Source organism: Lolium perenne, chromosome 3, assembly GCF_019359855.2.
Source record: "Lolium perenne isolate Kyuss_39 chromosome 3, Kyuss_2.0, whole genome shotgun sequence".
Lineage (NCBI taxonomy): Eukaryota > Viridiplantae > Streptophyta > Magnoliopsida > Poales > Poaceae > Lolium > Lolium perenne.
Genome location: NC_067246.2, coordinates 21,720,165 through 21,743,258, shown reverse-complemented (window position 1 = coordinate 21,743,258; position 23,094 = coordinate 21,720,165). Strand labels below are relative to the sequence as shown.

At 45.1% G+C, this 23,094-nt stretch overlaps 1 protein-coding gene and 2 pseudogenes across 1 annotated transcript; all 3 read left to right on the top strand.

The window, feature by feature from the left end:
• The first annotated feature begins 211 nt into the window (after positions 1-211).
• LOC127340912 (uncharacterized) lies at positions 212-15,616 on the top strand. The gene is made up of 3 exons (XM_051366683.2): positions 212-2,010; positions 6,768-8,159; positions 14,755-15,616. The coding sequence occupies exons 1-3, from the start codon at positions 213-215 to the stop codon at positions 15,240-15,242; spliced, it is 3,678 nt and encodes a 1,225-aa protein (XP_051222643.1). The 5' UTR covers position 212; the 3' UTR covers positions 15,243-15,616.
• A 1,929-nt stretch (positions 15,617-17,545) lies between these two features.
• LOC127340911 (receptor-like protein 6) lies at positions 17,546-18,926 on the top strand (annotated as a pseudogene).
• Positions 18,927-21,635: 2,709 nt separating this feature from the next.
• LOC139830067 (receptor like protein 27-like) lies at positions 21,636-22,858 on the top strand (annotated as a pseudogene).
• Positions 22,859-23,094: the final 236 nt, after the last annotated feature.

Genomic DNA, 23,094 nt, shown 5'->3' with positions numbered 1-23,094 from the left:
CAAGGTTCACGATCGCACGCAACTGGTCTCGCACGTTGGACAAGCATTGCTTCATTGGAGCGAATGACCTCGGGGAAAAGGATAGCCACACATAAATCTGAGTGAATATTTATTCTAACCTCATATGTCACCACACTACCTTCAGACGGGTTATTGGCGTACCGTAGTAGTAGCGTACCACTGTACCGTATATATATTTCTGAACTGTTTGGATGCCTGAGCACAGGTTGCAGGTTCAGAACTGTGTTAGACTAATGGCTTCCATTCGTTGGGCGCTATTGCTCTTTCTTGTACAACTCCCCACGCTAGCCACCTCCAGCACTCACGGTGATCGTAACCTCACACCATGGTGCCATCCTGACCAGGCTGCAGCGCTTCTCCAACTGAAGCAGTCCTTCTTGTTTGCAGCAACTACGGCCACTCTCCTTCCGTCATGGCAAAATGGCACCGATTGCTGTCTCTGGGAGGGCGTTCGCTGCGACGCTTCTTCTGGTTTTGTCACTGAACTCGATCTCAATGGGTATGGCCTGTACAGTCGTCATGGCTTGGACCCTGCACTTTTTAGCCTCAAATCCCTTCGACGTCTCGACCTTAGCATGAACTATTTAGGGGATTACAGCTGCAACATCTGTGGGAATCAGAATTTCGAGAGCCTCACTTCCCTAACCCACCTCAACCTCTCCAATTCGGGTTTGGTTGGCCAGATACCTCTCGGCATCAGTAAACTCGTTAACCTTGTCTCCCTGGATCTTTCAAGTCATGCAGTTTTTGGTGACGGTGGTGATCTTACCTCTGTAGATGGCAGTTCTAACTATCTGCAGGAAGCAAATTTTGAGTCACTAGTAGCAAACCTCAGCAATCTAAGAGAGCTCTACCTTGACGAATTGCAGATAATGTCTAGCAGCGGTGAAGATTGGGGCAAAGCTCTTGCAAAATCTGTTCCTCATCTTCAGGTCCTTAGCTTGAGAAGATGTGGGCTGAATGGTCCTATTCATCATTCCCTCGCAAGCCTCCGTTCTCTCGTTGCTATCGACCTTGGATCCAATTACTTTCCTGGTCCAGTTCCAGAGTTCTTTGCGGATTTTCTCAATTTAAGTGTGCTTCAACTTTCAGATATGGAACTTCAGGGGTGGTTCCCTCAGAGATTTTTTCAGCTCAAACATCTAAGGGTCCTCGATTTGTCCTCAAACCCGAATCTCTCAGGGCATTTGCCAAACTTTTCCCACTCAAGTTCTCTAGATACTCTGAGGCTAGAGGGGACCAACTTTTCCTATTATAAACCAAGTTCTTCTGCCAATTTCAAGCTATTGAGGGAGTTAACTCTTGATGGAAAATTTATATCCAAGGATTTTCTCTCTTCAGTCGGTGTACTTGGGTCTTTATGCCAGTTGAAAGTCACTTTGATGGACTCACAAAAAGATTTGGGATCAATTTTATCATGGATTGGAGACCTCAGGAACTTAATGAGCTTGGAACTCTATGGGTGCAACTTCTCTTGGACAATGTCTTCTTCCATTGGTAACCTGAAGGCCTTAAGAAGCTTGAAGATGATTGATTGCAACCTCCCTAGGCCCATACTGTATGAAATTGGCAATCTCATTAACTTGCAAAGCTTGGAAATATCTGGTATGTTTGGCTGCAAATTACATGGTTCACTTACATCTTCAATAGGCAACCTCACAAATTTAAGAAGCTTGTATATGATGAATTGTGAGGCTTGCGGGACAATGCCATCTGCAGTTGGTTATCTCATAAACTTGAGAAGGTTGGAGATCTTGTCGTGTGAGTTTGCTGGGAAAATACCATCTACAATTGGTAACCTCACTAATTTGAAAAGCATGGTTATTTCGTATAGTCAGTTTTCTGGGCCAATACCTTTGGCAACTGGGCAACTCAAGGCACTGACACGGCTAACTATTGAAGACCGGAGCATTTCTGGGAGGATACCAAGTTCAATTGCCAATTTGACTCGACTGGTACAATTACAAATTACAAATACATTTCTAAGTGGTAAGATTATAGATCAAATCCCAAGTCAGCACTATGGTAATATTTTTCAGAAGCTACCAAGTAATTTAAAAAAATGGACAAGATGAACGGCTAAACGAAATTTGTTATTCTCAATACTTGTAATTCTAATCCCTCAAATAGAGGATAACTACAAAAAAGAATCTAGGATTCAAATAGTTTGTTAATAAACACATGTTCTACAATTTCCAAACGACTATTTACCATTTCTCCCTGACATATATTTTTCATTTAGCTATAATTTTGCTTCTGCGACCAAATTATGTTACCAATATCATCAAGTACTAGAGTTGCTAGGATAGAATTAGTTAACATGCATTTATTGGGTCATGATAATGCTAACCTAGCTAGTACGTTTAGAGGTTCTAATGTTCATGGGATATAAGTTTGACAGGGCCAACTAAAGCATTCAATGAGATCCTTTTTTGATTGATGCTTAGGTTATATGTTGTGCTATAATTATTTCTATTTGGGACAAGTTGAGTATGAATTGTTTTATTTATGTAGCTTTCTTTTAACCCGTTTGGCTATTTAGATTCGATATTATATAGTCTATGCATAACCGTGTTTAGTTTAATTTTTAGAGAAGCTGCTTCTTTCCTTTTGTTTCTGTTATGTTTTTAATGATGCTAGCTGGATTGAGTGTTGAATTAACTTGTTCTATCCCACCCAAGAAAGTCCAACTTTCGTCTCTGAGCTCTTGTGGAAGTTTACTTTTCATCCTTTTTTTTTGCTAGTCCAAACCAAAACCCTGAACTCTTGAAAATGTTAACATCCCACCTGACCCGAGAAATGCGTTGACATGGACAATGGATACCACTTCTCCTAACCAAACCGTGACTCACCTAGTCACCCTCCCAGTTCCAAAACATGAGGAAAATAACTGAGCCCTGACCCAGTCAAGTTCTTCTCTCTCTCTCTCACCATGCTGGACACCATAGCTCTGCCACGCTGTGTCGCCCACCAAGCCAACCAGCACCTCACTGTCTGCTCCCCTTTGCTTATCACTACGTCGTTCCTGTGCTCTTAGAGCATCTCCAGCCGTTTCAGGCCCCCAGGCCGAAATCCGGACTTAACAAACGTCGGATTGGATGAAAAAAAGGCGTGGGTGGCAGCGTTTCTCCAGTTGCACCCCGACATTCTCCCATCAGCGGGGATAGTTTCAAAAAATCGTCTTCCCGCTACACAAAAGCATCGCCCAATAGTTCGGCGATCGGATCAGCCACATTCCGGCGATCGAACAGAAACTAGACGATAACAGGAACATCGGCGGTCCCTTCCTGCGCCTTGTCTGGCGCGGAATCGGGCAGCGATGCGTCGTTGGTCGCCGGTGTCGCAGCGGCGGGAGTGGACGTCGAAGAGGAGGGCGAAGCAGTCGACGGAGGCCGGAGGATGTCTTGGCGATGGGCGTCGTACCAAGCCCTCGTGTCCTCGTCCATCTTGCCGTCGTTGCCGCCGACCAGGAACGCCAGGTCGGTGTTCCTCTTCTTCGCCGCGGAGGTTGCCTTCATCAAGGCGATCCGGACGCCCTGGTTGGCGAGGATCTCCTTCCACCGCACGTCGTACTTGTCTTCCCTCCCGGCGGCGTGCGCCCTTGTGTTGGCCCAGCACTTGTCGAAGGACGCCTGCAACCTTTCGGCGGGATGGCCCGCCTTCTTCAGCTCTTTGAGCTTCTTCTGGTCGAGCTCGGGGCGGCCCTCCGACGTGGTAGGGGCTGGAGCGTCGGGGTTGTACTGCTCGTCCTTATTCTTGGCGAGGTTCCGGCGTACGTCCGCCCAATTCTCGCAATTCTCGATACGGCGCGAAGACGTTGAGGTACTTGAACGTCTGGCCGTCGGTGTCATCGCGGTACATGTCGAAAGCACGGCACATCTGCAAGACAGGCCGGCGAAACAAGATTAAACCTCGGCGATCCATGATCGACGGACGGCAAGGCGAGCTAGCTCACCTTTTGCTCGAAGTCGGCACTGCTCTCCGGGCGAGATTCGATCTCCTCCTGTATGCCGTGCCACTTTCTGCACGCCGCCTGCATGATCCCCCAATGGGTGCCCGTTGCCTTGTCGCCGTGCACCATCACCGTCTTGTTGAAGTAGGGATCGACGATCTTCCGTTCGTCGAACGCCAACTTGACCCGCTGCCAATACGTCTCATAGTTTTGAATGGCGCCGGTAATGCCATTCATGGAGACGGTCTTCCAAGCTTCGGCGAGGAACTCCTCTTCTTTGCCCGTCCATTTGATACGCGGCTCGGCCGGCGGCGAGTTCTTCTTCCTTTTCTTCTTCCCCTTCCCAGCCGTCGTAGGATCAGGCGCGTCATCCTCCTCGCCGACGGCATGTTCTTTTTCTTCGTCATCAACGTCTTGGGTGTCGTCTCCAAACTCCCCGTTCGGATCGTCGGCGGCACCCCGTGACGCGATGGCTTTCGTCGCATCTGGCCTCCTCTTGCATGAAGAAACCTGGGCTCGACGCGGCGGCCATGGAGCCCGCCGTGATCATCTCGTGCATCACACCATCGTTCGGCGGTGGCATCCCAGGGTTGGAGATGGAGAGCGGCCCTCCGTGCAGGGCAGGCGAGATGCCCTCGTAGTCGCCGCCGTCGTACTCTGGCGGCGACGGCGTAAACCTCGATACGCCTGCGACGTAGTTGTCGTGGAACATGGCCGGTGACGCTGGCGAGAAGGTCAAAGGAGAGCCGATCGTACCTTGGATTGGCCATGGACCGGGGAATACGCCGACGCGCGGCTGGCCCATGTTCATGGCCATGGAGATCTTCCTCGCCTGTTCATCCGCCACTGCCGCCCTCGCCCTCTTCGCTATGAGGTTCTTCTCCCTCTCCGCCCTGCCACGAGTTTCAGCCTGGCGCCGCTCCACATCCGCCGCCCACCGTGCGTTTGTCCATCCTGGCGGCCTCTCTTTTGCCGCACGCGGCTTCCTTGCCTTCTTCGGCGCGCCGTTGTCGACGATCTTCTTCGGCCTCATGGTGGTGGAAGGGAAGAGGAGGAGCTGCAATTGTGGGAAATGGCGGAAGCTCTTTCAAATTCGGCGGGAAAAAAGGGGATATGCTGCGCATTTTGGAGGGAAAACAAAAAAAAGGAGGGAACTAGCCCTTCTGCGACCGACACCGCGGGCCTGCTCGACATTTCGCGCGTTTTTGTTTCGTACGGACTCCACGAGCGCACCCCGGGTGGCCGGGGATGGCCTGGGCTCTCCAGATGGATTAAGAGCCTATTCCGGGGGAAAACGAGGAAACGGGGGCGTGGCTGAGCCGAATAACGCCGTCCGGATGGAAAAAAGGGTGCCGGGGGGCTCGTCGGGGAGACGGCTGGAGATACTCTTAGCACCAACCCACCATGTTACCTCTTGAAGGTAATTGGATAGTAGTGCCTTCCACACGAAGGAGCATGGCGGCATGAATTGACCACATGATTCCTCCAACAGGCATGATGATGGCAGAGTGTCGCCGAAGTGCATGATGACGACGCTGAGCTTGACATCACCCCAGTGAGCGGGGAGATGCGGACAAGGTAGGGCATTGGCGAGCGGGGTGGTAAACAGGACAAAGGAGCTCGAGGGTCGATGCAAACGAGCAGGGCGGCACGATGAACTAGCTGGACGGCAACAGAGTGGGATGGTGCAAGCTCTTGCATGGAGATTTCGATTAGAGGGGTGGGATTTTTATTGGTTGGAATAGCCGGTCTAGATTCAATTCCAGTTCAGTCTGACATACTAATATTTTTGTGCCACTTGTTGTCCACGTAAACTTTTTCGCGGGTTAGATGCGATATGAACTTCCAAGAGTTCAAGGTTTATTTCGGTACAAATAGAAGTTTTAGGACAAAAAGTAAACGTGCTGAAGAGATCATGGGTGAAAAGTAAACTTGACCAACCAGAAGTTTTTTAAAAGTTAATTCTTGCTAGATTGAGTGTTGACATAACTTATCAAATCCCACCCTTCAAATTTGGCTACAACTCTAGAAGTGTCTAATTTATTACCCTAACCCCCTCCATGTCTTTGGGCCCTGGCCTGGGCGCCCCGTGGTGCTCCACTACTGGGGGTGATAGAAAACTCAAGTGGTGCTCCTAGGAGGAGACTGGTCCACGATTACCCTAATCACGTGCGAAATCTAGGAGTAGAATGCAAGAATTTTCAATAACATTTACTTCATGCCGTTGTGGGTCTTCTAAAATTTAGATGAAAGGAAGGCATGGTACACGGCTGGTGGAGGAGATTGTATCTTAGGTTTCCCCTTTTTTCCGGTGTTTTCTTTGGCTTCGGGCACCTGCATGTTTTGCTCTTTCTACATTAATATTAAAGGCAAACCTTTTTTTCGTAGTTAAGAAAACATATTTACATGGGGATGAGATTATGAAATGTGTTAATTTTTCCTGTGGGCACGTACACACACAAAATGGCCCATACAGCCTCAAAACACTAGCATGTCAGCCAAAAGGCCCACAATATTTTGCTCTCAGGTGAGGGGGTACCTCACAATTAACTTAGTATGTCATGTGGGGTGTCTAGCTTACATCTTGACCATTGTATAGGGTGGATTCATAATGAAGGTATGACTCGGCCATACTAACTTTAGTTTGAACTCATAGATTCCATTGATATGAGAGGACTGATGAGCTTGTCATTTTAGATTATTGGGTTCTATAATTCTTATGTCAATTGGGTATGTTGTACTTCAATTGCAGTAGGAGAAGAGTCATCTTATGATATTTTCATTCTTTGTGCAGGGGAAATTCCAGCATCCCTTTTTGCTCTGCCAGCACTACGCTTCTTGAGACTTGATCAAAATCAACTTTCAGGTCCTATAGAAGAGTTTGATGCGGCGTCTTCATGCTTGATTGAAGTGGTATTGAGCGGTAATGTATTGACAGGACAGTTTCCTAAGTCGTTCTTTCAGCTGGCAAGTTTGACAGGTCTAGAAATCGACCAGAACAACTTCGTAGGTTCGGTGGATCTTTCATCCTTCGGGAGGTTAAGAAAGCTCACTGCTTTGGATCTTTCTCACAATAAGTTTTCTGTTATGATAGAGGAAGGAACTAACTCTTTGTCTACCTCTCTGTTTGGATTGGAAACCTTGGGGCTTGCATGTTGCAATATAACCAAATTTCCTAGTTTTTTGACACATCTTGACAGCATGTCTTATTTGGACCTTTCTTGCAATAGAATCACTGGGGATATACCGAAGTTGATATGGGAGAGATGGAACAATAGCCTCTTCCAGTTAAATCTTTCACACAATATGTTCACCGGTATGCAACTTACTCCATATGTTCTTCCTTTCGGTAGCTCCTTGGAAGTTCTTGATCTTAGTTCCAATAGTCTTCAGGGACAGATTCCCATGCCAAAATTATCAGCAGAATATTTGGATTATTCACACAATAATTTCTCTTCTGTTCTTCCAAACTTCACTCTGTATCTCAGTCGTACCAACTATCTCAGGATGTCCAACAATAGTATAAATGGACATATACCAAATACAATCTGCGTTTCCAGGCTAGATGTCCTTGATCTGTCATATAACAACTTTAGCGGGACGATTCCTTCTTGTCTGATAGAAAATGCACGACGGAGCGTACTAAATTTGAGAGAGAATCACTTGGAAGGGACGATGCCATCTAATATTTCAAGTGAATGTACTTTCCAGACAATAGATTTGCATGGCAATAAGATTGAGGGGCTGCTTCCAAGGGCACTTTCTAACTGCAATAAGTTGGAGGTTTTTGACATTGGAAACAATCTAATAGTTGATACTTTCCCATCTTGGCTAGGGAAGCTTTCCAGTCTGTATGTTCTTGTCTTAAGATCCAACCGATTCTATGGTTCCGTAGATGACGTTATCGGGAATTACCGACACAGAGGGCACTTCTCTAGCTTGCAAATTGTTGATCTTGCCTTGAACAACTTCTCTGGCAATTTGAATTCTGAATGGGTTGGCCAGCTGAAATCAATGATGGCTAAGTTCAATAGTAGCGGAGATATTGTCCGTGCTACAAACTTATCAGGTATGGCGGAATTTTATCAAGATTCTACTGAGATCACATACAAGGGGTCCTACATGACATTTGAAAGGATCTTGACTACCTTAACAGCCATTGACATCTCAAATAATAGATTGGAAGGTACTGTTGAAATATTGGGCCCACACTTAGTGGCCCATAATAGATTTCAGATTTTCCCTATAAATCTCAAAGCCCACATAGTGGTAGCCTTGTGAGTTTGAGTCCAAGTTGGTGGCAGCTCACTAGGGAGTGGCAAGAGGTGGGAAGTTTAGTCCCACATGGAAAGTTGGGAGAAAGTTAGACCACCTTATAAGGTGGGTTGTTCCACCACTAGTAAGTGAGTAAGAATAGGAGTGGTTCACGCGCGCTCCTCCTCCTCCTCGCTCGTCTCGACACGACACGACACGACACGACGCGCGCCGCGCTCGTGGTGAGTGGATTGAGCCTCGAGCCGAGACTTTCCTTTCTTTTTGCAGTTCAGGAAAACGACGGACGCGTCGCAGTTAGTCGGTTCGGGTCGCTCCCGGACCGTGGGCTATCTGTAACCGACTCGAAACGTGCGTGCGACGTGGGCGTGGCCCACGTTGCCTAGGGTTTCCTGAGCCTATATAATCTCTTGCCCAGCTACCGCAGAAATATATCTAATACACGAGTTAGGGTTTTGCCACCTCTCTCTGCTTGCGCCGCCATCATAGCCTACTCCATCCCGCACGCCGACGTGCATCGGCGAACGGGAGAGCAGGTCTCCGGAACCGCTCGTCCTTGCGATCCTGTACGGGAGAGGGCGAATTAGGTTTTTGGGAAGCGCTCTGCGCGACTGCTCAAGCTCTTCATCACGGGTCGTCTTCCGTCCAAGTCGGGCGGTGCTGCCTACCGTCGTCTTCAACGCCGTCTACTTCGACCCGTCGTCCCTGTCGTCAACAACGTTGTCATCAACAACGTTACTGCTGCGACATCATCTGCTACACCTCCACCGCCACCTCCACCAGATCGGTACGTGCGACATATCTCGATCTGTTTAGAGATGGATGCTTTACCGTTTGCGATGCTGCTGCTCATGTTGATCAATGCATCTAGTATGTTCGAGTTTCACATGTTAGTAGTTGCTGTTATCATGTTTTATATTCAGGAATTAATCATGGAAATTGTGCCTAATTATCCAACAATCCAAAAACCTAATTGTAGGCAATTTCCTGAGTTAACAATGGCTGGTTTTGCTGATGCACTGAGGCCGGATAAGTTTACCGGTGTGCACTTTAAGAGGTGGCAGGTTAAGGCCACGCTCTGGCTTACTCATCTGAAAGTATTCGAAGTTAGTAATGGTTTACCTGAAGGAACTATATCTGACCAAGATCAGAACAAGTTCAAGGAAAACAATACTCTCTTCATCGGATGCGTTCTGAGTATTCTTGCTGATCGTCTGTGTGATGTGTACATGCACATAACAGATGGTAAAGAGCTCTGGGATGCACTGAATGTTAAATTCGGTGCAACCGATGCAGGCAGTGAACTGTACATCATGGAGAGCTTTCATGACATCAGGATGGTGAACAACCGTTCTGTAGTCGAACAAGCTCATGAGATACAGTGCATTGCGAAAGAGCTTGAACTCCTTAAGTGTACCTTACCTGACAAGTTTGTGGCTGGATGCATCATTGCTAAGTTGCCCCCTTCATGGAGGAACTTTGCCACAACTCTCAAACACAAGAGACAGGAGATATCAGTTGAAAATCTGATAGCGTCTCTTGATGTTGAGGAGAAAGCTCGGGCTAAGGATACTACTGAGAAAGGAGAGGGTCAGTCTAGCGCCAACATGGTGCAGAAGAAACCCTACAGCAAGAATAAAGGGAATAACAAGCCCTCCTTCAATAAGCCTATGAAAACTACAACCTTCAAGAAGAAGAAGATGATAAACAAAGCAGATCTGAGCTGCTTTACCTGTGGAGAAACTGGCCACTTTTCTAAGGACTGTCCAGAGAGGGCAGACCGCAAGAAAAAGGCGAGGCAAGTCAACACGGTGACCACTAGCAATGCTGATGGGTACGGTAATCTCTTTACTGTTCTTTCGGTATTTCAATCTCCATGTTGGTGGATTGATACAGGTGCTAATGTTCATGTGTGTGCTGACATATCCATGTTCACTTCTTACCAGGTCGCCCGGGATTCTTCCGTCTTGATGGGGAATGGGTCACATGCTTCTGTTCGTGGTGTTGGCACGGTAGATCTGAAGTTCACTTCGGGGAAGATCGTGCAGCTGAGGAACGTGCAGCATGTCCCTACTATGAACAAGAATCTCGTTAGCGGCTCCCTTCTATGCAGAGATGGGTTTAAGGTTGTTTTAGAGTCAAATAAAGTAGTTGTTTCCAAGTTTGGACAATTTATTGGTAAAGGCTATGAGTGCGGAGGCTTGTTCCGCTTTTCGCTTTCGGATTTCAGTAATAAGTCTGTGAACCATATTTGTGGCAATGTTAGTGATGATACCAGTGTTTGGCATTCTCGTTTATGTCACATTAATTTTGGTTTAATGTCTCGGCTATCCAGTTTGAGTTTAATTCCGAAGTTCACCATTGCCAAAGGTTCTAAGTGCCATAGTTGTGTGCAATCAAAGCAACCTCGGAAGCCCCACAAGGCGGCCGAGGAGAGAAACTTGGCACCTCTAGAACTCATACATTCTGATCTATGCGAGATGAATGGTGTGTTGACAAAAGGTGGAAAGAGATATTTCATGACATTGATTGATGATGCGACTAGATTTTGCTATGTTTATTTGTTGCGAACTAAAGATGAAGCTTTAGACTACTTTAAAATTTATAAGGCCGAAGTTGAAAATCAACTAGAGAGAAAGATAAAGCGTCTTAGGTCGGATCGTGGTGGTGAATATTTTCCTAAGATCTTTGATGAATTCTGTGAGGAACATGGCATTATTCATGAGAGGACGCCTCCCTATTCGCCCCAATCAAACGGGGTTGCCGAGAGGAAAAACCGCACGCTGACTGACTTGGTGAATTCCATGTTAGCCACTGCTGGTTTATCAAAGGCATGGTGGGGGGAGGCTTTATTGACTTCATGTCATGTCCTGAATAGAGTTCCTAACAAGAATAAAGATAAAACCCCTTACGAGGAGTGGGCTGGGAGAAAACCATCACTTTCGTATTTGCGCACATGGGGATGTTTGGCGAAAGTCAATATTCCAATTACTAAGAAGCGCAAACTCGGACCAAAGACAGTGGATTGTATCTTTCTAGGTTATGCTCCGCGGAGTGTAGGCTATAGATTTTTAGTAGTTCAATCCGAGGTACCTGATATGCATGTTGATACTATTATGGAATCTCGTGATGCAACATTTTTTGAGAATATGTTTCCTATGAAAGATATGCATAGCATTGCTAGAATTTCTACTGAGATAATTCCTGAGTCTAGTCCATCTAATGAGTATTTTGAACAATCATATGAGAATGTTACTGAGAAGGATGACAATGAAGCTCCTAAACGGAGCAAGAGACGGAGGATTGAAAAATCCTTTGGTGATGATTTCATTGTGTACCTTGTGGATGATACTCCCACGTCCATTGCAGAGGCATATGCATCTCTAGATGCAGATGACTGGAAAGAAGCTGTCCATAATGAGATGGACTCGATTCTTTCTAATGGAACTTGGGAGCTATCAGAACGACCCCATGGATGCAAGCCTGTGAGATGCAAATGGGTGTTCAAGAGGAAGCTAAGGCCTGATGGTACTATTGAAAAGTACAAGGCGCGGCTTGTAGCTAAAGGCTACACACAGAGAGAAGGCGAAGATTACTTCGACACCTATTCACCTGTCGCTAGACTTACCACCATTCGAGTACTACTGTCCATGGCTGCCTCATATGGTCTTATCGTTCATCAAATGGACGTTAAGACAGCTTTTCTTAATGGAGAGTTGGAAGAGGAAATCTATATGGATCAGCCTGATGGATTTGTAGTAAAAGGTGAAGAAAGAAAGGTGTGCAAGTTGCTGAAATCTTTATATGGCCTAAAACAAGCACCTAAGCAATGGCATGAGAAGTTTGACAGAACTCTAACTTCTGTAGGCTTTGTTGTCAATGAGGCTGACAAGTGCGTTTACTATCGCCATGGTGGGGGCGAAGGTGTTATACTGTGTTTGTATGTGGATGATATTCTGATATTTGGTACAAACATGAAAGTAATACACGAGGTCAAGTCTTTCTTGTCAAAGTGTTTTGATATGAAAGATCTGGGAGAAGCTGATGTGATTCTGAACATCAAGCTTATTAAGAACGAGAGTGGGATTACTCTAACGCAATCCCATTATGTTGAGAAGATCTTGAGCCGGTTCGGCTATATTGATAGCAAGTCTTCTCCAACACCTTATGATCCCAGTGTGACATTACGCAAGAACCGGAGGATTGCCATAGATCAATTGAGATATTCTCAGATCGTTGGCTCACTCATGTACTTAGCGAGCGCGACTAGACCTGACATCTCTTTTGCTGTTAGCAAGTTGAGTAGGTTCATGTCAAACCCGGGTACTGATCATTGGCATGCACTTGATAGAGTCATGCGCTACCTATGTGGTACAATGAGTTATGGGATTCACTATTCAGGGCACCCAGCTGTGCTTGAAGGATATAGTGATTCAAATTGGATCTCTGATGTAGCTGATCTCTACGCCACTAGCGGGTATGTATTTACCTTTGGAGGTGGCGCAGTGTCATGGAGATCTTGCAAGCAAACCATATTGACGAGGTCAACTATGGAAGCAGAACTTACTGCTTTGGACACAACCACTGTTGAATCAGAATGGTTGCGTGAGCTCTTGATGGACTTGCCTGTGGTTGAAAAACCTGTACCGGCAATCCTTTTGAATTGTGACAATCAAACTGTAATTGTCAAAGTGAACAATTCTAAGGATAACGCGAAGTCATCAAGACACGTCAAGAGACGTTTGAAGTCTGTCAGGAAATTGCGAAACTCCGGAGTAATAACTGTTACGTATATTCAAACAGACAAAAACCTGGCAGATCCCTTTACAAAGGGACTATCACGTAATGTGATAGAAAGTGCATCGAGGGAGATGGGTTTGAGACCCGTTGATGTTACACCATAGTGGTAACCCAACCTTTGTGATCGGAGATCCCGTGAATTAGGACCTGGGAAGAACAAACTAGTGGTTTAATTGAGGAGAGTGTTATGTAACCATCTCTATGTGAAGATGCACAACTCTCAATTGCTGTAAGGCAGGTTGGCAACAAGCCTTAATGTGTTAATGTTGGCTATTTTAGCAAAGATGCTGTCCTACAGAGCATTCTTGAAATAACACACCTATATGAGTCCGATTGTTAAACGTCGCAATCTATGAGATTTGGGTGATCTCTAGTAAACTCATGAAGAGACCACGAAGTATGACGCATATGCTTCACCCGCGGGGTAGGCTACTGGCAGCCATGTACTGGTTATGACTTTGAGTGAAACCCTGTTCACGCAAAACTTGCAATTCAAGGCTTAGTCCATTGTTCAAGTGTGAATGGATGTAACTTAAGGTTCTAGGCGGAAGTTCAACTTAACAGTCTCCGCTGAAACACTGGTATATAAACAAGCAGCGAGTTTTGGTAAATCTCTAAATGGGGATTTGAGATCTGGTGGGGGATTGTTGAAATATTGGGCCCACACTTAGTGGCCCATAATAGATTTCAGATTTTCCCTATAAATCTCAAAGCCCACATAGTGGTAGCCTTGTGAGTTTGAGCCCAAGTTGGTGGCAGCTCACTAGGGAGTGGCAAGAGGTGGGAAGTTTAGTCCCACATGGAAAGTTGGGAGAAAGTTAGACCACCTTATAAGGTGGGTTGTTCCACCACTAGTAAGTGAGTAAGAATAGGAGTGGTTCACGCGCGCTCCTCCTCCTCCTCGCTCGCTCGTCTCGACACGACACGACACGACACGACACGACGCGCGCCGCGCTCGTGGTGAGTGGATTGAGCCTCGAGCCGAGACTTTCCTTTCTTTTTGCAGTTCAGGAAAACGAACAGAGTCCTAGACGGACGCGTCGCAGTTAGTCGGTTCGGGTCGCTCCCGGACCGTGGGCTATCTGTAACCGACTCGAAACGTGCGTGCGACGTGGGCGTGGCCCACGTTGCCTAGGGTTTCCTGAGCCTATATAATCTCTTGCCCAGCTACCGCAGAAATATATCTAATACACGAGTTAGGGTTTTGCCACCTCTCTCTGCTTGCGCCGCCATCATAGCCTACTCCATCCCGCACGCCGACGTGCATCGGCGAACGGGAGAGCAGGTCTCCGGAACCGCTCGTCCTTGCGATCCTGTACGGGAGAGGGCGAATTAGGTTTTTGGGAAGCGCTCTGCGCGACTGCTCAAGCTCTTCATCACGGGTCGTCTTCCGTCCAAGTCGGGCGGTGCTGCCTACCGTCGTCTTCAACGCCGTCTACTTCGACCCGTCGTCCCTGTCGTCAACAACGTTGTCATCAACAACGTTACTGCTGCGACATCATCTGCTACACCTCCACCGCCACCTCCACCAGATCGGTACGTGCGACATATCTCGATCTGTTTAGAGATGGATGCTTTACCGTTTGCGATGCTGCTGCTCATGTTGATCAATGCATCTAGTATGTTCGAGTTTCACATGTTAGTAGTTGCTGTTATCATGTTTTATATTCAGAAATTAATCATGAAAATTGTGCCTAATTATCCAACAGGTACCATTCCTGAGTCAGTTGGACGGCTTGTTTCACTGCGTCTACTAAACATATCGCACAATGCCTTCACCGGAAGAATTCCATCCCAGCTTGGTGGCATGACTGATCTGGAGTCGCTGGACCTTTCTTGCAACCAACTCTCAGGGGATATTCCGCAAGAACTTGCAGATCTCACCTTTCTGAGCGTCCTGAATTTGTCTGAGAACCAGTTGGTGGGTAAGATACCACAATTACGCCAGCTCTCCACATTTGAGAGTAGTTCATTTGACGGCAACTTGGGACTGTGTGGACCACCATTGTCCAACCCCTGCAGCGTTTCACCCGCTCCTCCAAGTGAGGAATATTTGGAGGAGTCCTCTCATATCGATGTTGTCTTGTTTCTCTTCGTGGGACTGGGATTTGGTGTCGGATTTGCAGCTGCTATTCTAGTGAGATGTGGCTGGATCGGCGAATGGTTTTTAAAATCCGTGAGAGCTTTGCAGACCTGAATTACTTCCAAGGGCAAGCATGCTTTGCTGAAAGGAGATATACACACGTGAGGCATTGAAGCCTAATGTGGTTTCCGCATATATACGTGTGTGCGTTTTCTCGTTTTCTGTAGCCTTTGGTACTTAAGTATTGTAAGTGTGGATTAATAATTCGCACTCATGCGTGTATGCAGTGCTCTCATGTATCAAGACAACTACACCTATCTGTATTGTATACTCTGTGATAGCTTTGCTAATTGGCTTTCCATGCACTAGCCTGCGTGTCAAGGTGCTAGGTATACTATGATACTGTCTGGCCTGTGATGTTTTCCTGTATATGTAGTGGGTGATTGTGATAAGCATAGTTACAGGGAAATTCCCTGAATTCCATAATTATGTACTATTTTAATCTACTGTATCTGGTCAAGTTTATGTGCTAGCTTTTACTGGAGATTGCTTCGAAGTGCTCTTGCCAAGCATGCTTCCTGGAAGGGTGCTGTGTTTATTTCTTTTTTGATGTTGAAAGGAACACCATGTATTCTATTACTAGTTCATCGTTGTGTAAATCGGCATCTACAGCGTCCATTACAAAGTTTGGGAAATGGCCAAACCATGTGCAGCTAAAGTATATGCTGCCATAATACAAGTCCTTGGACATACATCAACTTTTAGCAGGAATTTGATTTCCTGTAATAACACAGCACCCAGTGCTGCTCAGTGCTCTTGTGATTGCTTGCTTTGCTTCGGTGGTGCGTTATTTCCGAGGTTCACTTTGTATAACTCGCATGCCCAATTCTATGGTTCAGCGGCTATATTGTGCTGTGGAACATAAACGTGCTGCTGGAATTCGTAGCTTGTATTTTAGGTATACTGTTTTCCTTAGTCGTTTGAGGCACGGTCATTGTCATGGCATACGAAATCAGGAAGGTAATTTACTGGAAAAAGGTTCTTTCCGCTCGTTTTGGGAAGCTTTGGCTGGTATTATTTTATTTTTATTCTTTATTTTCTTTATTTCTATTTTACTTGTTTTTTCTTACAGTTTTTTCGCTTTTTATTTTTTCTTCTTAGTTAATTTTTATTACTCGTTTTGTTTTAATAAAAATCATATGAATACACGCACATTTTTTTAATAATTATTTTAGTGTACGATAAGTGATTTTTGAAATCTCGTGAATATTTTTTTGAACTATGTAAATAATAATTAGGGTGTGTCTATGTCTCAGTTGACTGAGATTTTCTTAAGTCTCCCTAACTCGAGAAAAGTCTCAGCTCGATTAAAGAAAAGTGCAATCTGGCTCGATTGCACATTTCTGGCAGAAAAGTGCAATTGCATTTTTTTAATAGAAAAGTGCAACTCAAGCATATTTTTGTAAGTGACTTCGACTTAAAAAAATCTCAGTTGACAGACATAGCAAAACCGTAATAATTATTAAAGTCAATGAAGGCCGCCTGTTCTTCGGCTCGTTCTTCACCGCTGTGGCCTGCGATGTGGCTGCCGGGCCCGTCTCCGAGCCCCTCCATCTGGCGCCCTGGCTGCTCTCACCGGCCACCGCTTACCGGACTTTCTTCCCCGCCGCTCGGGATCCGGTCTTAGGGGAGGCCGCTGCTTCGCCATGGCGCGCGGTGTCCCGTCCAAGTGGCAGGCGATGGTGCCTCCGTCGGGGAGCCCAGCCACAGATGGATTCTTCGCCCCCACACCAGGTTGCCGTTGAGGCTGATTCTGCCGTCTGTGCAGGACGGGTGGGAGCTCGTGCTGCTTCGTCGAAGGTACCCGCAAAAAAAAAGGTACTACTGTTCTGTTCAACCTGTGCTGCTTCGTTGGAGATGTGTTTAATTCCATTCTCTCCTATGATCCACCGAAATATTATTATCCAGTTCCACCTTCCTTCGATCATTTGTACAAATAGTGTTGCCTGCTTTTAGAACCCAACAACTGCACCACTCGATGGTGGTTTGAACTGGGTGCCGTAGGGACAGTCAACCAAGTCGCCATCCTCCTTGCCACAATTTTCTTTAGAGTAATGAAACAATAACTAGTAGCTCCAAAGAAAATTAGCTGACAGAGTGTCTGATGACAACATACATATGGTCTCTATCCATTGGAACATAATCTATAAGTCTCTCGCAAGTATATAGTACAAGTCTTGCTTCGCCAGCGCTTTTTTGTCCTTGACACATTGTATTATTTCAACAACTTGAGTCTTGAGTGAAGACCTGCACAAACATTGATTAACGCGACTTCTGAAAATGCTGCTTCATTATTTCTGAACCTCTTGTTCCCATTCTACTATGTTTATCTTCTCTATAAACCCCAGTGTCTTTGAGTGGTTGGACGATACTACTCTTTCTTGCAGTGCTTACCGCATTACCCAGCTCTAGCAAACACACATTGGCGGTTTTCACCATTACATTATTGGGGATGGAGCATTCAGTCTTGACCATTTCTATTTTGCTTTGATTACCCCCTCTATAAAAAGCCTTGCAAGGTCCAGGCCTTCCTCTCAAAGAGATAAGAAACTACTGCGCTGCCATGTTTAAAGTTAAGCCACTGGCTTTGATCGATTGGTTAATACTACCATTTCTTGCAGTGCTTCCCGCGCTAGCCACCTCCGGCGTCCAAGGTGATGGTAACCTCACTCTCCGATGTCATCCAAACCAGGCTGCAAGCCTCCTCCAACTAAAGCAATCCTTCTCATTCTTCCGTTACCCTAGCCCCCTTGAGTCATGGCAGGATGGCACTGACTGCTGCTTTTGGGATGGTGTTGGCTGCAGCAACTCCTCGGGCCATGTCACTGCTTTGGAACTCAGTGGGTATGGCTTGTACAGCGAGGGCCTTGACCCTGTGATCTTCAAGCTCACCTCGCTCCAACTACTTGACCTTAGCATGAATAATTTTGGCCCGTACAGTCTCCCGGCAAGTGGATTTGAGAGGCTCTCCTTGCTCACCCACCCGAACCTCTCAAATTCAGTCTTTCGCGGTCAGATACCTGCTGGCATCGGCAAACTTGCCAACCTTATCTCCTTGGATATTTGAACTACCTATGATGATGCTCCTGATGATTCTGTTTATCGCTTTGATACCAGCTTCTTTGATGTTGTTTCGCCCTGGCTGCAGGGTCCCAACTTCCAGAACCTAGTTGGCAACCTCAGCAATCTCAGAGAACTCTACCTTGATTTCGTGGATATGTCTAGCAGCAGAGATTGGTGCCATACTCTTGCTAAATTTCTTCCTGATCTTCGAGTCCTTAGTTTGAGGCACTGTAATCTCGTTAGTCCTATTTGTATGTCCCTCTCAACCCTCCACTCCCTAACTGTGATCAACCTCGAAGGCAACTTCGGTATATCTGCTGCTCCCTTTCCAGAGTTTTTCATGGATTTTCTCAATTTAAGTGTGCTCAACCTTGCTGGAACAAATCTCCAAGGGCTGTTCCCTCGTAAGACCTTCAAATCAAAATCTCTACGCGTTCTTGATTTATCTGGGAATCGGGGTCTCTTAGGACATATGCCCAACTTCGCCAACACAAGCTCTTTAGAGGCAATGATGCTAGATGGGACCAATTTCTATTTTGCAAAACCGAGCTCTTTTAGCTGTTTCAAGTATTTGAAAGTGTTAAGCCTTGATGTGAATTTTGTTCATGTGGAGCCTCAACCTTCACTCGGTATTATCAGGTCTATTCAGCATTTGGAACTCTCTCAGATGGACTCTACAAGAAATTTAGGGCCCATTTTGGCATGGATTGAAGACCTGCAAAATTTACGAAGCTTAAAACTCCACGGGGTTAACTTCGCAGAAACATCTTCGTCTTCAGTTGCCAAACTCAAGAGCTTGAGAAGCCTGGCAATCTGTGAGTGCAGCTTCACTAGGCCACTGCTATCAACTTTAGGTAATCTAGTAAATTTGAGAAGCTTGGAGATTTTCAATTGCATATTTGGCGGTCCAATACCATCTGCAATTGGCAACCTCACAAACTTGAGAAGTTTGAAAATCAATGGATGCAACTTTTTGGGGTCGATACCATCTTCAATTGGCAATCTGATGAGCCTGAGGAACTTGGAAATAAATTGTATTACCGAATATCTTGATATCCTTGTTGGCTCTTTTGGGCCAATACCAGCTGCAGTTGGCAATCTTAGTAATTTGGAGAGTTTGGAGATCAATTACTGCGGGTTTTTTGGGCCAATACCAGATGAAGTTGGATTACTCAAGAAGTTGACCGTTCTTCGAATTGGACAGTGTAGCCTCTCTGGACGCATACCAAATTCAATAGTTAACCTAACTCGCCTGATTGATCTAGATCTTTCATCTAATCTTCTCAGCGGTAAGATTGTATATCTTTACTCTTTTATGATTGATCTTTTAGATTTTTGTTCCTCTACATATGATATTCTACATTTTCAAGATAAGATATAACTCATCCATACATATTGCAAATGCCATATTTAACAACATCGCTTAGATGTATGCTATGTTTTACGGAGTTAAACGTCCTTGTCTTTTGGGAATGGGTGTTCAGTGTCTTTGCTTATTGTGGTAGTATGCGATAGATGGATACTCCAGGAGGCAAATAATGTAACCAGTGACACTAAGAAACACACATTTTCTGAATATATGGTGGGTATTTTGTGAACAGAGATACAACATAAGTAATAGAGGGAGTGCTACGTTGGTAGTTCTAGTTGGATATTTTTCATGTCCTTAAAGAAGTAGTGCTCTCGGAGTTCATTATAAGAATATGACTTTTTAAAAATGCGTCACATATAGTTTATAGTCCTATTTCAAATTATGACATAAAATATAATTCAATGTGGATTTTCGTAGGTGTTCTGCTCAACTTATTTTCTTACCTGCTGGAAAATAGCCACGGAAATAGTAAAATTTGGTTAGCCAAACAATATTATAGGCAAAAGCTAGTTGGGCAGGCAGGAGTATCATAATCCGTGTAATACCAGCCTTAGGAAAAGAGAAAAACCAACGCTTTAGCTTGCAACACAAATTTATAATAATTCATGTCCTATTGTGCACTTTCTCGGTAACAGTGGCATACGCCTAAAGCATCATCATGAAAAGGAATAGAGAGATTATTGTATATCGTTAGTGCACCTAAGATGAAACCTGAGGTGGAAGGAGAGATAACTGAGAGAGATGGGAGGATTCTATCTCGTGCAAGATACTACCAAATTATGAAAATCAAAGAGTGGTTTATTGATATTGTGGACTTCGTATGCGCCTTTCAGTGTAGCCAAATATCGGAGACTATATGTTACACACTCGTGACTCACATGTGGACATATATTCCCTAGTGAGTCAGTGCAGCTTCTTCACCCCGTCGTCCATTGTCACCCTATCTTGTGACCAATCCATCCAAAACTTGGATCGCTGCCAGCCAATTTGCCTTTGTTCTTTTCTTGAACTGAAGATTTGTTAATCTGTGTGCATGCTCCTACATCTTGTAGTAGATGAGCTCTTGTGTCAGACATCTCATATGTGCAGGGGAACATCCACAGTAAATAACGTTCTTTACTCATTATGCAGATGAGCTTCCAACGTCTCTTTTTACTATTCCACCATTGCAACGCCTAGATATCCACTCCAACCAGCTCTCTGGTTCTTTACAAGACTTCAACGTAACTTCTTCACACATGGTGTATGTGGACTTAAGCATAAATCAGTTGACAGGAAATATTCCAGAGTCATTCTTTCAACTCAAAAGTTTGGCATATATCGATATTGGCTGGAATAACTTGGTAGGGGTGGTGGATCTTTCCTCATTTTGGAGGTTGGCAAGTGTCATTTATTTGTGTCTTCCCCACAACAATTTATCGGTCACGGACATGGATGGAGAAGGTAACAGCTCTCTGTCTACCTATCTCCCTCGAGTTACCAATTTACGATTAGCAAGTTGCAATTTAACGAGATTTCCAAGTTCATTGGCGCATCTTAACCAAATGTCGTCGTTGGACCTGTCATGTAATAGAATCAGTGGAGCTATTCCAAAGTGGATATGGGCGACATGGAACCGTAGCCTTACATACTTGAATCTTTCACACAACATGCTCAGCACTATGCAACTTAATTCATATGTTCTCCCTTTCAATCGGTTGCATACTCTTGATCTCAGTTCCAATCAGCTTCAGGGGCAGATTCCAATGCCAAGCCCACCAGCAGTTTACTTGTATTACTCAAACAACAGTTTCTCTTCAGTGCTTCCAAACTTCACCCTGTATCTTGGCTACGAGTTCAGAATTTCTAGAAACAACATTAGTGGACATATACCTGACTCAATTTGTGGTTCAGTTATCAGTATCCTTGACCTATCTTTTAACAACTTCAGTGGGCGGATACCTTCATGTCTGATAGAAGATGGTCACGCAAGCGTGTTGAGTTTGCGGGATAATCAATTTGAAGGTTTGCTGCCTAACAATATCAAAGATCAATGTAATCTCCACACATTAGACTTGAACAACAATAAGATCAAAGGGAAGCTTTCAATGACACTAACCAAGTGCTTGCAGCTTGAGTTCCTTGACATAGGAAATAATCGCATGGTAGGTACTTTCCCGTCATGGTTGGGGAAGCTTCCCGTACTTCGTGTCCTTGTCTTGAGATCCAACCGATTCTATGGCTCCATGGGTGGTTATCTTGACAGAGATGACAAATCTGGAGAATACTTCTCTAGCTTGCAGATTCTTGATCTTGCCTCGAACAATTTCTTTGGTAATTTGAGTTCACATTTGTTTGAGGGTTTGGAATCAATGATGACAGAGATGAACACTACAGGTCTTATTGTGACTTATGAAGGTGGATTTCATGGCCATCCATATCAAGATACTGTCACAATAGCGTATAAAAGCATCTATAGGACATTTGATAAGATCTTGACCACATTAACAACAGTTGACCTGTCGAATAATTCATTTGATGGTGCCATTCCTGAATCACTTGGTAGACTTGTTTCCCTTCATGTATTAAACTTGTTAAGCAACGCCTTCACAGGTCATATTCCACATGAACTTGGCAGGATGACTCAACTAGAATCACTAGACCTGTCTAGGAACCAGCTTTCTGGTGATATACCGGAGGAGTTAACAAATCTCAACTTTCTTGGTATCTGGAACTTGTGCAACAATCAGTTGGTGGGAAAGATACCTCGGTCAGGTCAATTTTCAACATTCCAAAACAGTTCATTTGAAGGCAATCTCGGGCTGTGTGGACCGCCATTATCCAACCCATGCAGCTTTTCCCCTGTTCCTCCAAGTGTGGCACATGTGGAGAAGTCGTCTAATGTGGATGTCATGTTGTTTCTGTTCACCGGGTTGGGCTTCGGCACCGGATTCGCAGTGGCCATTCTGCTGAGATGTGGGCGGACCGACAAATGTTTGGTTAAATCCGCAAGAGGTTTGCGGACCTGATCTGAATGCTGGAGAATGTTTCGAAGTATTGTATGCATATAGGTTAATAATTAGCATCCGTGTATGATGTATGCAGTGCTTGAATGTAGCAAGACAACTACGCCTTACTTGTATGTATTGTATTCTCTGAGATTGTCTGGCGTACATGTACTAGCTTCTTGTGCCAAGGTTTGGTCATTGTCTAGTATTTATTTGGGTGGTGTGATTTTGTAGTTTGAGTTTCAGGGTCAAGTCTATCTGCTAGCCTTTATATTACTAAAGATTCTTGGTTCATTGTGAAAAAAGAGATACTACGATCGATATTGTTTGGTCTATGATGTTTTCTTGTATTTGTATAAATGGTGTGATTCGCAGAGTTGCAGGAAATTCCATAATTGTACTTGTATGGGCAGGTTTGAGAGGCAGAGTTATGGGGAATTCCACAATTGTACTTGACTCTACTGCATCTGGTCCGTCCATTTGC